Source organism: Cyrtonyx montezumae, unplaced genomic scaffold, assembly GCF_038088225.1.
Source record: "Cyrtonyx montezumae isolate F1298 unplaced genomic scaffold, pur_monq_1.0 scaffold_10, whole genome shotgun sequence".
Taxonomy (NCBI): Eukaryota; Metazoa; Chordata; class Aves; order Galliformes; family Odontophoridae; genus Cyrtonyx; species Cyrtonyx montezumae.
In genome coordinates, this window is record NW_027071826.1 from 34,074,319 (window position 1) to 34,090,506 (window position 16,188).

At 42.9% G+C, this 16,188-nt stretch overlaps 1 protein-coding gene across 3 annotated transcripts in view; it reads right to left on the minus strand.

Moving 5' to 3' along the window:
• Positions 1-1,663: 1,663 nt before the first annotated feature.
• ITPKA (inositol-trisphosphate 3-kinase A) overlaps positions 1,664-16,188 on the minus strand; it is a 35,832-nt gene continuing 21,307 nt past the window's right edge. The window contains exons 2-8 of one of the 3 annotated variants that reach the window (XR_010623351.1): positions 15,044-15,140; positions 13,075-13,288; positions 11,244-11,448; positions 6,250-6,351; positions 5,136-5,207; positions 3,751-4,251; positions 1,664-2,432 (exon numbers count right to left, since the gene is read on the minus strand). Coding sequence is in view for 1 of the 3 variants with exons in the window: in XM_065754807.1 (XP_065610879.1) it covers positions 4,048-4,251; positions 5,136-5,207; positions 6,250-6,351; positions 11,244-11,448; positions 13,075-13,288; positions 15,044-15,140 (894 nt within the window). In the remaining 2 variants the exon portion in view is untranslated. Of the gene's footprint in view, positions 4,252-5,135; positions 5,208-6,249; positions 6,352-11,243; positions 11,449-13,074; positions 13,289-15,043; positions 15,141-16,188 lie in introns of all 3 variants that reach the window. The other 2 variants (XR_010623350.1, XM_065754807.1) reach the window with 2 other exon arrangements.

The following is a 16,188-nucleotide window of genomic DNA, read 5'->3' on the forward strand; positions in this document are numbered from 1 at the left end:
CCACAGTCAGCATTGCATTGTAGTGTTCAGAACAGAAGCACTGTTGATGATACAGGCCATTTGATCTCAGTACTGTAGGAATAACAAATAATAACAGCAATACCAAAAAAGAAAATTAAAATAAAATAAAATTAAATTAAATTAAAAAAAAAGAAGTGCCCTGTGAGATAACTCAAGGTTTTAGTCCAAACCCCACTGAAATCTTTCCCTATCATCGGAACTGAATCAGACGGTAAGTGAATTTTCCATGTGCAAAATACAGAGGCATTTAATTTGCAACACTGGTTCAACTTAATCCAAATGCATATCTATGGGGAACCTTAACACCTATCATTTTTAAATCCGATGTATTTCTTTGCGTACTTTTAATATTGCACCTTCAGCCAAAGAATCTCACAGCATCTTGCAGGCAAAAATGAAGTACAGCCTAATACAACTCTATGAGGTAAGGAGGTATTATTACCAGCTGTAATACAGGAACAAAACCGAGGCCAAGGATAGCTGCCCGAGGCCAAAACACAACTCACTGCCAAAGCTGGGGAAGAGATGTCCCACTGCTAGATTCACACAGGCACGTCGCAGCTACAGTACCGAACACTGCTGCATCTAACTAGAGAGCTTAATGACCTTGGTGCCTAACTCAGAGGTTAACTGCTCAGTGCCTGGACAAACATATCTTACCATGCTGTGGAAACACATGTGATGTCAGCGTTCCCAGAGTGAGGCAATACCTCAGCAGAAGCATTTAAAGAACTGTGTACCGGACTCGTGTGTGAGCAAGTGCCTTGGTTATCATGCATCAGCTCTTACACGTTAAACACCTGTGCCTGCTGATCTGACACAAATGTAAGCTTGTTCAAGGCAACTTACTCCCTAGCGAAAGCAAGCTGTGCTGCTTCCTCACAGCAGCATGTGAATGTACACAAAGAGGCACTCTGGGACTTCTGATGTGAATCAAGGTTATCTAACTTACCCTGTGATAATTTGCTCATGAGCTCACAGTCTCCAGCCCTGAGAACTCCAGTCCTCACACTTGCAGTCCTACACTTGCCATTTGCTAATGAAAAAAATCTTCTTTTTGCACCTTTCCTACAACAGCAGCAGAAAGTCAGGTTGTGGTTTCTTCTTTTCTAGCCCTTTGAGAAGCCAAAGAGTAATTTCAAAACAAACTTGCTAGAACTATTTAGCACCTAGAATTAATTTCCAGAACAAGGACTGTTACAGCTGAGGTTTTCTTCCCCTCCCTCCCCCAAGTCTTCTCACCTACTGCACAACACTGAAGAGGTTCCCTTATCCCAAGACCAGTTTCTACAAACCACTCTTTGAGGTGCTAGCAGCAGTCAGGTTTTTAAAGCTACAGCTACCACACTGCTTCTACTTCCTTACAATAGGACATTAATTCTAAAAGTTCATGACACATTCTCAAATGACATTTGAGTATCAACTTTTAAATCCCACCCCCCATCTAGAAAGTAACTTACACCGGTGCAGAAGATTCACACGTGTTAACAGAAAAAAGAATTATGGAAGTTAATTAAGCAAACCACTAGTGAATTGTATCACCTTAACTGTCTCAATATACTTCACTCTACTTTACCTTTTCCAGTTCTGCCTTTTTTTTTCCTAAATCCCTGAAGCTGTCTTCTTACAGAAAAGGTTCTGTGACATTTATTTACTTTTTTCTCCTTAAGCACCACTAGCTGATAGTTTACATGTTGCCTACAGGAAAGAAGGAAGACTTTTTCTTAATCGATTTCATGAAAATTACCACAGATGAATTTGTCATCTCATAGCAGTTCCATAGTTAGGAGGCGTCTGAAATTATAATATGCATGCTCAATACTGAACACTCACTACAACTTAAAAAAAAAAAAAAAAAGTGTAAACTCTGGAATAGCTAAAAAAACTCTCTGAAAAAAAAAAGTGGAAAATTCATAGCATAGCATCACGAAAATAAAATTAAGGACTCTGAAGGGCCACAGAAGAAGTCTGAATTTGCAGTGAACTGCAAAAATAACTATCAGTTTCAAACAACCTCTGTTTGACAATGAAACATTTCCTCACTCACCGTTTCCCTCAGGATACCCGTTTGATGTCCTCTAACCTGTAGGGCACAATTGCCTTTTTAATACTGCTGCTTCGTTTAGAGTTGATGAAAGAGTTATTACATCTGATCTCATAGTACAAGAATCTGTTATCGAAAGTAACTCTTGGATTTCCCTTTGATACTAATCACAAACGTTACAGATGATACATTTCATTCCAGAGTTACACTCTGCAGGATTTTTTCTTACAGCCACAGTCAGCTATTCTTGAAAGAGCTGCTCCCCAAAGCACCAAGTTACCTTCATATGTCCTGAAGTTCTTGGAATCTCCTCTGAGCACAGGACACGGGCAAGAGACAGCAATTTCTGATCGATGTGCATTACCAGCTTAAGATGATTAAAGAGAATTAATCAAACACTAATCTAAGCCTTGTCCTCATTTTGGAAATTGCATCAACATATATTTATACTGAAACCTGGAATGTAAGCAAGTGAACAGGTGAATACTGATAGTATTTATATCCTTTTATATTTGTAGAACTGTTAAAGTGACAAAAGGCAACCAACAGAGATAAGTGAAGCCATTACAAGAAAAAGTATCACTTCAGTCTTTCTTGATTTTAATCTAAATGCTCTGAATCACTGTGAGTTTTCTGTGGCTGTGCCTGGGCCAAAGCAGAAAAGAGTAAACCACAAGTGGCCCTGTGATTCCAGATAGGGACTAAAGGGATGTGATGTGCTGACATTCCTTCCCCCAAACTGCCCTGAGTTAACAGCTGATACATTGGAGGAAGAACATCTAGGAATTATCATTAGTGTAATGCTGTGAATGCAGAAACTTTACCTTCCTGATTGCTGCACTATACACTTATTTATATATATATAAAAGCACGTAGACTTATATAAGTAAGTCTACTTATTTATATCAGTCTACACACTTAAGTGGCATCATTGTATTTGGGAACAGGAGCATGGCCAAGAAATCACTTCTTTCACGTGCATGAGAAGACAGGCAAACTGTGATCTTAAAAGATCACATTGGTTGCTGGCTACTAGTGTGTGCGTGTATGTGCACGTGTACAGCGGTTTAATGTTAAAAATAAACATGCCTCAAAAAACCCCTCAGTTCCCCAGTCTGAGTGCTAGAGTGTTATCACTGAATTTCACAGCTGTAGTTCAGTTGCAAGAGGCCAAACCTGTCAAGCTAGGCACTTTTCCAACAGCCCACCCAATCTGAAAGTCAATGTTTCTGGAGACAACAGGCTGCTATTCTCTCCCTGGAGTATCAGTAATCACCTGAGGGGCTACATAAAGAGCAAAGGCTGCTCTTGGACAGAAGTGAATTGAGGCTAGGGTGGGGATGGGGAGGACTAATCAACAACAGTTACCATGTACAGCCACTACAAACTGCTCTCTCACTGCTCCAGGTTTCCTCTGATTATCACCAATTTCCACCTTGAGTACACCTACAACACAACGCAGCAGCCGTTGTTAGTCCAACCTATAGCATACACAGAAGCAAGAAGGCCTGGAAACATGGCAAAAAAAGAAAACACTCCTGCTGGTTTCAAAACTATCCAGTTCCCTGAAGAACAGTTAATTCCTCCCCTGAATTCCCAAGCACTTGCTCTGGATCGCTAAGAAGTAATCTGGAAGTCCCATCAGTTCACCAGAAACCAGAATCATTCCGGTTTACCATACAGACCCCTTGACTCATGCTGGTGCGATTCCTGAGTATGGAGATCTTGATTCTCTGAGGACCAGTCTTACGTTAGGCTGGTGCAGTACAGACCAATCTGGAGTTAGTTATTTAGGTTCAACAGAGGGCTGATGCAAAGTCATTTTGATAAACATCTGCTGGGCTCTGGATGTAGTTCCCTCTGCGCTGTGACGGCTTCAGGAGTTTGGAGGGAGCTAGTTAAAGAGGTTTCCTTCTGAGCGATCGCAGTAGACAAGAAAACTAGTTCCAACACAGCCCTGTAAGTTTTGTGCCACTTTCAACTCATCTTTCCGTGATGCTTTCCAAGATGCGAATCAAATTGTCCAGTCCCAACAAGTACCCATCCTCCCTGTTGCCTTCTTGCCAGGGGATCCTATGATCCAGTGTCTGCCCATCAGGAAGAAGCGTGGTCTTCCCAAAATCAATCAGCCACACATTGGCATTCCCACTGCTGTCATGTACAAAAAGTAGTGAACTCCCAACGACCTGGAACACAGATTGTGATGATATTAAAAGCATCTTTAGGTTTCCTCCATCATTTACGCCTCCCAGTAAGACAACACTCTTCTCACCTGGGCCCCAACAGTCTTAAGGGCCAATATGTTTGCATATTTACAATTTGTATGCACTGTTTATATAACAAAATCCATCAGTAACATATAAACAGGCAGGTAGCTGAGAAAAGGGACTCAGCAGACATAGAGAAGAAAAGCAGTGCACCAGCTCACGTGGCAGCTGGTCTCAATTCAAGCAATTGAGCAAATGCCAGTAACTATTTCCAAAGAAAGACCATACCCTATGATTAACAAAACTGCCTCCAGTGACAACTGGAAATCAACAAGGTAAAAATAAAACATCTGACCTCAAAATCTTGAGCTGTAATAAGCAGAACTTAAAATGCCAATGATGCCCACTCTACAGTGCAGCATAGAAGGAGAACATATAGAGCAGAATTATATCGATTCAATGCCAATCCAGTATTATGATAAAGACTTGATTGCCTAAAACACAACTGGACTCTACCGTACCAAATGCAAGTTTCCACATTACCTCTCCTCTGTGAACGCTCCCACTGAAACACGCTGAGATAAGAAAAATGACAAGAAACTGGTACTACTAAACTATTCCCAGCAGTGGCCCAGAGCTCAAAGTGTTGGTACGTCATTAAGAACAACGAATCCTCTCATCTTTAAGATCTGTTACCCCTGTATCCTTGTGCTGAAGGCTTTGAGTTATCTGTACTGTCAGTGCGGTAGTTTTCTTGTACCACAAACTCCTTTCTAATAATACAGTAGGCTATTCTGAAGTACATGTGAAAGACCAAAAGCAGCAGCACTGCACCTTCACTCAGCATTACACTCACTGCTCACCTCATGTCGCTTGAAGAAGTCTGAGGATTCAAGAATGATATGAATTTCCTGCAGACGCTTGAGGTATTTTTTCTGGAGGGGGACGACAGCAAAAAGGAAACAGAAACAGGCAGAGAATGAATGAAGGCATTCTGCTCACAAGAACCAACATAACAAAGCGATTGTTAATTTTAGACTAGAAGTCCTTCAAAACAGAGCCATCATTTGAAAGTCAATCTGAAAACACACTTCCACAGGCTTCCATTGCAAAAGAATAGAACAGACTTCTGCTGCTGCATGCATTGCACCAAGCATACTTATCTGCCTCGCTTTGGATGCAATAGTTTAGTCTGCTCTGCAGCCAGATGCTATATGCATCTTTTCCCTCTTTTTTCATATTTTTTCCAATAAAGATAATAGTATCAAGCAATGAAGAATCTTTCAGTTCAACACAGTGGAAAGAAAATAAGCTGGTGTTATGGAGACAAGGAAACCCCAAACATATAAGGGGGGGGGAAATCAATGCATTTTTAATGTTGTCCTGTATTACCAAGCATACTGCTCCTGGGTGACTACTCTTTCCTCATAATGGCTCCTACACTGCTACAAAACACTGTGGCATCCTTTGAAGTTCTGAAGGCAAGAGAGACACGTTATGGCATTTTCCACACGCCTGCTGCACTTCCACTGAAAAACCATAAGGTAGCATAGAGGAATTGCTCTCTGAGGCAACTCACACAAGTACAGCCAGCCACCAATCTCACTTCCTGTCCACATGCTTTGGTTTTCTTCTCTCTAGTATGAATTCCCAAATCACAAGCTTTCTGCCAACACAATCCTCATAAATCACCCTCCTCCTGATACCATCTTACATTTGTGGTGGAGACTGGTGGCAAGTCACAAGTTTGATTGATACATGAGAAACCCGAGGAACTCATGGTGAGAACAGGTCTCAGCCAACCACTACTCACGGCACTGCAAGTCTTCATGTCCACTCCATCTGCCTGGTGGGACTGGAAGTCCAATCCTGCTCTTCCTCAGCAGCTTAATGCATCTTCCTTGTACCAGAGGAATTATGGCCCTCACGCAAGTTGAATGTGACAAAGATCAGTGAACATGAAGAGTTCAGACTCACCAGAATAGTCATGTTGCCCTCAATGAATTCCACAAAAACCTGGAGAACTTGCTCCTGTGTCTTCGTAGTTTTGAAGTTCGTGTTACATGTTCCATCTGCTTTCTGCACAGAAACACAATTTATACCACATGTCACTCCTCTCATCAGCCAATGCTCTTGAAGCACTGGCAGCTCAGCTCTCACTAACCAGACTGAAGTAAGTAGTTGAACAGGAACAGAGGAAATAAACCTCTCTTCAAGTAAGAGGTGGAAAATAAACAAAAGCTGATAGGATATCTTGAAATGGCACTTCATTTCCTGTCAAATGTAGTTAAAAACAAACAAAATGAAACAAAACAAGAAAAAAAAACAAAAAACCCCAAACCTCATGGTATCACCAGCTTGCAGAAAGGTTTTCCTCACATCTCAGTAGTAGCAGTGCAAAGGTTCAATGGGGCAAACCACAGTGACCTCTTTAGTTGTCTTTTTAACAAGTCTGATGTAGCCAAACCCTGATGGGGGAGGGGCATAAGGGGAACGTTTCAAACCCAACTGTACCAGTTATTCTTCTTTTTTTTCCTGTTTAGTTTTTGTTGGCTTTGTTTTCAAACGAGGAAACAAAAGAATTGTAGTTAAGACTCTCCATTCCCAAAGTATCTTTATGTTAACATGACCTAGAAGTCACTAAACAGAAAGCTAGCTCCAGACTAGAACAACTCCAGATTTGCAGTAGTACAAATGCTAGCAGTGATAGCGGGTGTGTAAATTCTGGCAAAAGACAGTGTGAGCATGTTTGTAGCAGACAGGGTCCTGGAGAAATTTGGAGCTCTTTTATGCTAACGATACAGCTCAATACAGAAGCATCCTGCCACTGAAGATGATAAAATGTTTTCATGCAATGGCCACTTCGTGCCTGTGAGGCTACTGTCAACACAGAGTGCATGAGTACGCACCTCTCCAAGAACATCCCCTGTGTGAAAGGCACAAGTAAAAGCTTTTAGGACAGGCATGTAAAGTACAGCCATTTTTGTAGTTGGTTGCCTGTAGCTGCCGAAAGCCTGCAAGATACCAAACCACATTTCTCTGCACTGTATCAGTCCAGTGAAATCCTGTGTTTCCATTAAATTAAATTATACTCCGGTCTCAGGTGAAACGCTTTCTATTTCACAGCAGAACTGGAGCCCTTAGAACATTATAAAAAAAGCCAATAGTACTAGATTTTCAGATCTGCCATGCAATGAAGTAATTGAATGGCAAAGCCATGCTGAAGAACCTCCCACCTACCAGACGTTCCAGGAGAATAAACAGAATGTTATTCCAAGGCCGTGCACCAGATACAAGTGTGGCACGTCAGCCCGATGAGATGTGTAAGTTATGCTAAAGAAGTTGAGCAGGTAGGCAATGGAAGTCAGGAGCCATCTGATCTGAGGTACAAGCAAACTCAACAGCAGATAGGAGCCTGGAGTTGTATCTCTTCTCTGAAGTAAGGTCACTTTAAAAATAACCACTCCCCATGCCCTAAATCCCAGAACAAAGTCGGGAAGAGCTGCTGTGTTTTCCCTTTTTTCCCCTTTAAATCCAGACATGCCAGTGGCTTGTATCCTTGTTATTTAGAAATATTGTGATGTTATTCCTTTGCAGTGGTTAACAGGAAACATAACTGCTGCCCGACTGTCTTTTCTTGCTGTAAGCATCAGTCCAGCTGTGAACTGCACCACCCCTCATATTCTGCAGCAGGTCCCTGCAACACATCTGGGCATCCCTGATGCCCAGAAGGTGCTCGCCCTACTTGCTCCCTGAAGTCACACTTCTGTCAGTTCCTGCCCAGCACAGCAGTCTGTTGCACTGTGCAGCTGGTGAACCACTTGCAGCACTTCTCAGTAGATGGGACAATGATACAGCTAGCAGCACAGTAGGCTGCTCAATAAAATATTGTTATCTATCTAAACCTGAGTGGTCTCAGATTACTCTGCAGAGTTCCCTTACAGGGCTCTGGGTTAAGATTGTGACATAATGGACTTAACGAAGATTAATGAATTAAATCTGCTGACCTCCTGGGAAAATGGCTATCCCAAAAGACCAGTACCAAAGGAAAGTAACTTCTGAAACTGCAGAGAGATTTGCTGACAGAATGGGAAGCAAGAACCCTTTATTCTGAGCCCTGTGCACAACTCTGTAAAACTATTATCTTAGTGCTGAAGAGATGATGTTTGCAAGGCTGAGCCTTCACACAGTCCCCTTGGGAGGGGGACTAAATCTCATTTATAGTGAACTCACATTCTCTACTTCTGCTCCTTATTTCAGCAGCCACAAAGCAGGAATATTTTTGAATGACAAATGCAACGTATCTGTTGACCTAAATCCTGGAGTTATCAGTGTACTCAGGGCAAAAATACTCTTTTTCCCCCCACCAACAGCTTGCTGACATCACTGATTCTCATAGGCCTTCCTCTCAAAATCGGAACTTATGCAGCACGGCTCTGCTCCCCTGCAAATAGACGAAACAGCACATACAGTAGTTCAGCTACAGTGAAGCAGCTTTAGGAATTACTGACCAGCTGTACTGCTTGAAAAACTACCACCCCTCTTCCACATACAAAAAGAATAATTCCTATCTACATCCCTCATAAAAGCACAGAAAGACAGAGGAAAAGGAAATGCACTGGAGTACTCCAAAGCATTTCTTGTGCTTAAAAAAAGGATTATTTGTGTCCTGTTTTGCACAGTTACATCACTGTCTCAACAGAAGGAACTATCATACAGTCTGTGTGCCATACTGCTCCTTCCCACCTCTGACAGCCAGCCAAATCACAAAGAACAAGACAGGTTTTACTGGAGCTCCCTTACAGTCCCCTAACTCTGTCACTCTTCAGCACACAACATACATCCAGAAGTCTTGTACATTGACCAAAGATCTTCCCAAGAACATACACAAAAAGTCTTGAGATCATCTGAGTTCCCAAATCCAATACAGATAGCATTCAAGGACTTAAGCAGCACAGACATGAAACAGGTAACTTGAATAACATCATCATATGGCTGAAGGGTAAGACAGAAAGTACGTTGGTGGGATTAGAGCCAGACCATCTACCACCCAGACAGTTATTGCATGAGAATGCCCGTGTCTAAGAGCCACGAGTGGGTGGTACAGCATACAGGGGGCCAAGCACAGCATGAGCTGGAAGGACTGGTTCCTGTAGCACAGCAGGAGAATCTGTGAACGAGGAAGGGAGAAGACAACACAAGGAAGAAGAGAAGATTGGAATGGTTGAAGAGCCTCTGCTTGTGCGAGTCATCCCCCTTTGTTCCTTTTTCCTATGTGCTAGAAGTATGAAACAGATGTGAAATCCAGATTATAATTTAAAGCATCTAAACTTACTCAAGTTAAATGCATATGCAGACAAAAGGCACAAATGTGCTCTGATGAACATCCTGAAATCACACAGGGTAACTAAGCTAGTTAACCTCTTCAGAGCCCTCCTCACGGGCTTCAGCTAGTGAGTAGTCCTGCAGGGTGTAGGGTGTTTGGGCTGCCTCACCAAGCCCTGCACTGCTACAGGCACACAGTTACCAAAACCTGAGCAAATTAAGGTAAGGTTGTGACAGAGCCAGCATTAAAATCACAGAGTGATTTGGGATAAAAGATCACCTGGTTCCAACCCCCTGCTACAGGCAGGGACACCTCCCACTAGACCAGGTAGCTCAAAGCCCCATCCAGCCTGGCCTTGAATGCTTCCAGGGAGGGGGTATCCACAACCTCACTGGGCAACCTGCTCCAGCGTTGCACCACCCTCACTGTAAAGAATTTCTTCTACTATCTAGTCCAAATCCACCCTCTTCCAGTTTAAAGCCATTTCCCCTCATCCTGTCAGTACATGCCCTCTAAAAAGTCCCTCACCAGCTTTCCTGTAGGCCCCTTCAGGTACTGGAGGCTGCTCTAAGGTCCCCCTGGACCCCTTAGCATTTGAGTTACTTAATGAGGTTGGTGACAGTCTAAGTGTAGGTCCTAAGGGTTTCTGGATAGGTATCTGATTTTGCCACGAGGCACAACAAATATAATTAATGGGTAGGAAAGAAAATTGCAAAGATTCTTCTGAGGCTGTAAAGTAGTATCCTAGAAATGGTATAGGGACACAAACTCATCTATCAAAAACAGCAGATGGATTCTGTTGACGGACAAATGTTATCATTGTATTCTTGGGCTTTATTCCAGCTCCATCTACACTGGATACTGTCATGTTCCTAGAAGTAAAAGATGATTCCTCTATGCTAAGAATATCTAGCTAAATGGGGATTGGCCTCTTCTCCCATGTAGCTAGTGAAAGGACTAGAGGGAATGGCCCCAAGTTGTACCAGGGGAGATTCAGGTTGGACATAAGGAAATAATTTCTCCAAAAGAGTGGCTGGATGTTGGAACAGGCTGCCCAGGTTGGTGGTGGACTCATCGTCTCTGGAAGCGCTCAAGAAGCATTTAGATGTCGTACTGAGGGACATGGCTTAGTGGGAAATATTGGTGATAGGTGGACAGTTGGACTGGATGACCTTGGAGATCTTTTCCAACCTTGGTGATTCTATGATTCTAATGCTTTTAACTTGCCTTGCAAATAAGCAGAACTGGAACAAAAACTCTTTTCTGTGATTTAAATTGAATATAACTGGGTATGAATAAATAATTCCGTAGGGGAGAGGGAGTTATTTCATCTGTTCTTAATTCCTCCTTACATCAGTTTCATTTTCATTGTATCTATGCTGTATATCAGCTTAGCTCCTTCCTGCAGCATCTCTGTGGTTGAAGCAAGCATGGCTGACACACATTTGATGCTTAACTTACTTGACGCAACCGTTTCAATTGTAACTAATGCATTAAAGCAACAATGCACCAAACTCCATGGATACAATTAATGCATTTTCACATAACCCATAAGAAAATCTGGTTATTGATGCATATTAGTGTTTCCATTAATCAACAAATCAAAGTTCAGTCTGAACTGAACAGGCAGAAGCAGAACTATTACCTTAATCCCTTCGATCCTAAAGCCCAGGTTGGCACTAGAGCTGATTGTTTCCCTCCACTGCATGTATCGGGGCTTGGTGACAGCATGCTGAGCATTCTCTTCAGCTGTGGGAGCAAGAGGATCCACTTCTATCATTTTCTTGTACATATCTTTACGCAGCTTTGGCTTCTCACGGGCTTTAGTCAACTCTTCTTCCAGGTACGTCCTGCAAAGACATCACATCCCAACAAAGCTGAAAGGATTTCCCAACTCTATGTCTACAACTTAAGTCAGCCAGAAGAGTATTAACAATACCCCTGGTAAAAACAAAGCATGAACTAATCACCACACTTGCCTATTTAGTGAAACTATATCAGGAATCAGGATTTGTTTCATTCACTTCTTGTTCTAACCATACCTTCACCTTACAATTAAATGTCATTCTTATGTCCTGCTTACAAGAGAAAGCTGAATTCCTACTCTGCCATGACATACAACTGTATGTTCAGAGGACAGCTAAGAGATCACTTGCAGTGAAATCAAAAGCAAAGGGGCCTGCTGAAGTCTTATTGGCTTCTCCATCCCCAAGAAAAACTGTAGTTATGCGTTTTTTCGGCCTCAAAAAGTAAGTAAGGTTTTACATAATGTTTTAGAGAGTAAACGACAGAAACACTCTTCAAGTAGGAAGCAGGGTTAGAGCGTGTTCTCTGAGGAACCGTAGCTCCAAACCAAAAGAAGTAACTAAGAAAGAGAAGACAACACTTCTACGCTTTGCTCTTGTCACTCTATCTTGGGAACCACTAAAAAGGCACTATCCATGTTCTCTGCATTCCAGTGGACCCTAAAACTTGTCCCTCTCCACAAGCTTGCACTTTGTCAGGTGCCTGGACTGTACATTCTTAATCACAGTGTAAAATAAGCTGGATTGTTGTTTAAGAGATGCTGTCACTCATTATCTAAGTATCAGCTACTGTGAACACAATATGTACAGCTGCCAATCCTTCGCTTTCTTCTGGTCATACCAGAGCTACACATTTTTACTCTGATTTAACAGACTAAAGGTCATAGGCGTATTTGAAAAGGCTTGTCTCAACCCCCTACACTGTATCCTGCATTTGCCACAGTAACCAAGCATCTGAGTTGACACCCAAAAGACTACTGTAACAGATTCTATCTCTCTGTATTATCACTGGAAGCACTCAACAGATTCTGTATCTACTTAATATGCTTAGATAACTTGTTTGAGGTTTTCTCCTAACTCATACACAGGACAAGGAAAATGGAAAAGAAAGTGAGAACCTGAAGAACAAGGTGGTAACACTGCACAGATGTCAGAGTGGGGAAAACAGTCAGTCCTGGGCAGACAGTCAACACTTCTCCACGGAAAAGATCGCTGAAGATTCATTCAAGCTTTGGAAATGGGCTTTTGTACTGGTATTCAGTCATTCACACTCAGAGATGGGAATTTTACTCTTTGTAGGATTTTTCTGAATCACAGCACAGGCAAAGATAAAACGACCTGGCAGTGAGTGAATCATGTAATTTTTTTCTCAATGTTTAATCAGGCCATTGCAGAGAAACTTTGTTCCAAATCACTACTGGGAATATCTTGATGTGAGTCACATTTAGCCTACAGATCACTCAGTTTCCAGAACCCATGTACAATCAGGCACCAATGGGGCACAGCGTCCCTAGGCTGCCCAAGGCAACAGTCAAACCAACAGGTTGTCCAGACCCAAGGCTCCAGAACTATTATCAAGCTTCTCCAAGACATAGCACAATCACATTATCCCTCCCCTCGCCTCCTGCTAATGCATTTAAGTTAGAAAACACATTCTCTTTCATGTCTCACCTGATCCCCATCTTACAGTCCATCACGCACGGCCCTTCAAAATCAGTAAGCAAGTCATCCAGCTGAATGTAGCTCTCTCCATCTCTCTCCACCACACCATGGAAGCAAGGGACGCAGGACCGTAGTGGGTCTTTCATCAATCGCTCAAAACATTCCTTTTCATTCTCTGAGAAGCGCTTGAGAATCTTACCGCTATCAGCTGCCTTGAAACTCCCTAAAAAGAAAATCAGACACGTGCTGAAAAAGCCTGACCTGCAAAAGGGAAAACACCTTCCCCCACTACTCCAGCTTCGTCTACCTCAGCAGCACGACACCAGAAAGATTTCCCCTGAACAAAAAAAGATACCGTGCCTCTCATAAAAATAAAACACCCAGGACAAACATAGATGTTGGCAGTAAAAATCCATTTGGAAACATTCCCACGTGGGAATTTATAGCTTTAAGGAATGCAGCTGCTCCAGAGCTTTTTTTTTTCTCCACACTAAACTCTCTGTTAGGATATTAAACATTACTATATTTATTAAAACGTACGTGAAGAAACCACAAGCCATACTTCCTTAACGCTGGGACGGGCTCTTGTAAAGCTGCACAGCACTGTCAGCACTGGCTTTGTCCTTAATCCTCACAGAAGGTATTACCTGCAGTGTGCATGTGCCAGAGCAGCACCGCCCTTCCTACACGTACAGTCTGTGACTGCACACTCACATGCACACACAGCTGGGTATTGTGCCTGCCCCAGGGAGCACTGCTGGTGTGCAGGTACAGCCACGGGACTGGTATCCAGTACAAATGAGAGAGCGTGCACAGGCCAAGATAAGCAGCCATTACACTCCAGCTGTGGAACTTGCAGCCTGCCAATAACATCTGAGAAAAGTACATGTTTCATTACTCTTTATTTAATCTTAATGTAAAATAGGCCCCAGAGCAGGAGCTTCATTAAACCTGTGCCTGGAGCACCATGCTTGTATTGCAGGGGCTCTTTCAGCCTCTGCAACCCGATTCCTTGCTGACAATCGTTACAAGAGCCAGGGTGATCATGGTACAAGTTTTAGTTTAGAAAAAAACTTGTCATATCATAGAAGAACAGCTGCAAAAATGATGGACTAAATGCAACCACAGAAAACTATCAAAAGCAAACAGGAATGGCATCTCTCCTAATTAACTCCAGTAACCTCTCAACTCTTCTTCCACCCTACACAGGCACTCAGAAGGGCTATGATTACACACACGTTCAGTGCAGCACCCTACAGCCAACCCCACACTGATAGAAACTACAACAAGACACGGTCATCTCGGCACTGCGTGACACAGGTCAGTACACCGCTACACAAATGCAGCTACTCCATTGCTAGGACTACATAAATCTCCCCACACAGCTTTGAAGTGTGCTACATGAGTGCATTAACACACAAAGAGCTGGATCGAGCACTGCATTAAAGCACGACGCAGCGTAGGTGCCTGCCCACGTGTGTACTAATAAACCCCACACTAGCACACAGGGAACAAGGGCTGCATAAGAATTAAATGAAGCGTAAGAGAGGCAAACCTGATGACTTCTCCGTATTGGCTTGTTGTTTTCTGTTTGTTTTTCTTTGTTTGTTTGTTTTAAGCTTATCAATGAAAGTAATCCTATATCAGGAGCATACCAACTCACTTCTACTGACGCAAAATTAGCATTAGCTGATGGAGCTGCTTTTTGCACACATATAATGAACAACGACAATCCTCTCCATGCAAACACCTGGCCACCAAATCAACTGCCACCATATTTGCTTTCCTCTCAAGGGCTTACATTCACACCAAGAGTTAGGGGTTGGTACTAGAAAACCTGTCCTTATCAAGGTTGGGGTGCATTAAGGCAAGGACAGAAACGCTTCCAGTTAGGAAAGTAACACATTGGCTACTCAGTCAGTAAAAATGATCCCACACCACGTTCCAGAGATAAAAACATTGAAGATACTCATCTCACCTGTATGCCCAGCCAGCTGCACCCACGAGTAGCGTTTCTTGAAGGGGCTAATCACTGGTAAGTTAACCATGGTTTTAATTGTATGCCATGCCTTTTTCTGGAATGCAAAGAAAAGAAGCATTAAATAAAGCGAAGTCTGAAATCCTGACATATCATAAACCTACCATACAGCTTCAAGCACACCGAATTGTCCCTCCCTAATTTGTAAGCACTCAAAGGTAGAAGCATAAAACAAACACTGCAGTCATCTCTGGAAAAACACACTTGTAAAATAACAGACAGACGCAGCCAAGTACAGTGCTCTCCCGTGCACCAGAAAGCTGTCCGTACAAAAAGTCACGCTGCACACCACAGGCCTGCTCTGAGCCACACCTGGCCCTCTCTCTGCATCTGAGTCACGCAGAGAGCAGACGCTGAAACTACACTTACGCATATTTAAGTTTCCATGAGACACGAACATGAGCAGTTTGCCGCTGTCAGCAATATTTCCTTTCCCAGAGGCTTTCAGCATCACGTCACGATTAACAGCTTTCACCAAGTCAACAAGTGAGTCTCATCGCATTAGGTGCAGAGAATACACATCTCTAATCGGGCTCACGGTTCGCTCGGCGCCCTGGCAGTGTGCTGCACAACTTATTCCAGGTCACAGATTTTCCCACTCCCTCCTGTTTTCCAATCTCGTTACTTTTTAACAAAGCTGGTCATTGCTCTGGCCACCTTGGCCACCCCACAGGGCAGTTGCTCCAAGCAGACAGGGAAACGGAGCAGCTGCTCACAAACAGCAGCTGAGTGCTCCATCACAAAGGCGGAAAGGTGGAGGAATAAAAAAGAGATAGAGCCAAGAAGTCTCGTGCTTTGGAACCAAAACCCTGGCAAGTTAGAACCACAGCCCACTAGCACGCACATGACGTGCTGAGGAATCCTAAAGTGCACCACAAACAAGGAAGGCAGGCTCATTTCTTCCATCACTAGGGCGTGGCACCATGCTGGAGAAAAGAAATGGGGCTCGTAACTATGTACAACAGTTCAGTGCTAAAGTTTTTTGTGCAGAGGTCAAGTATTGGATTTACAGAGGTACTTATAAGAGGCCAAAATGGGTGTCATCAAAATCAACAGGAGGCACTGATTTCATTGGAACTCACTCT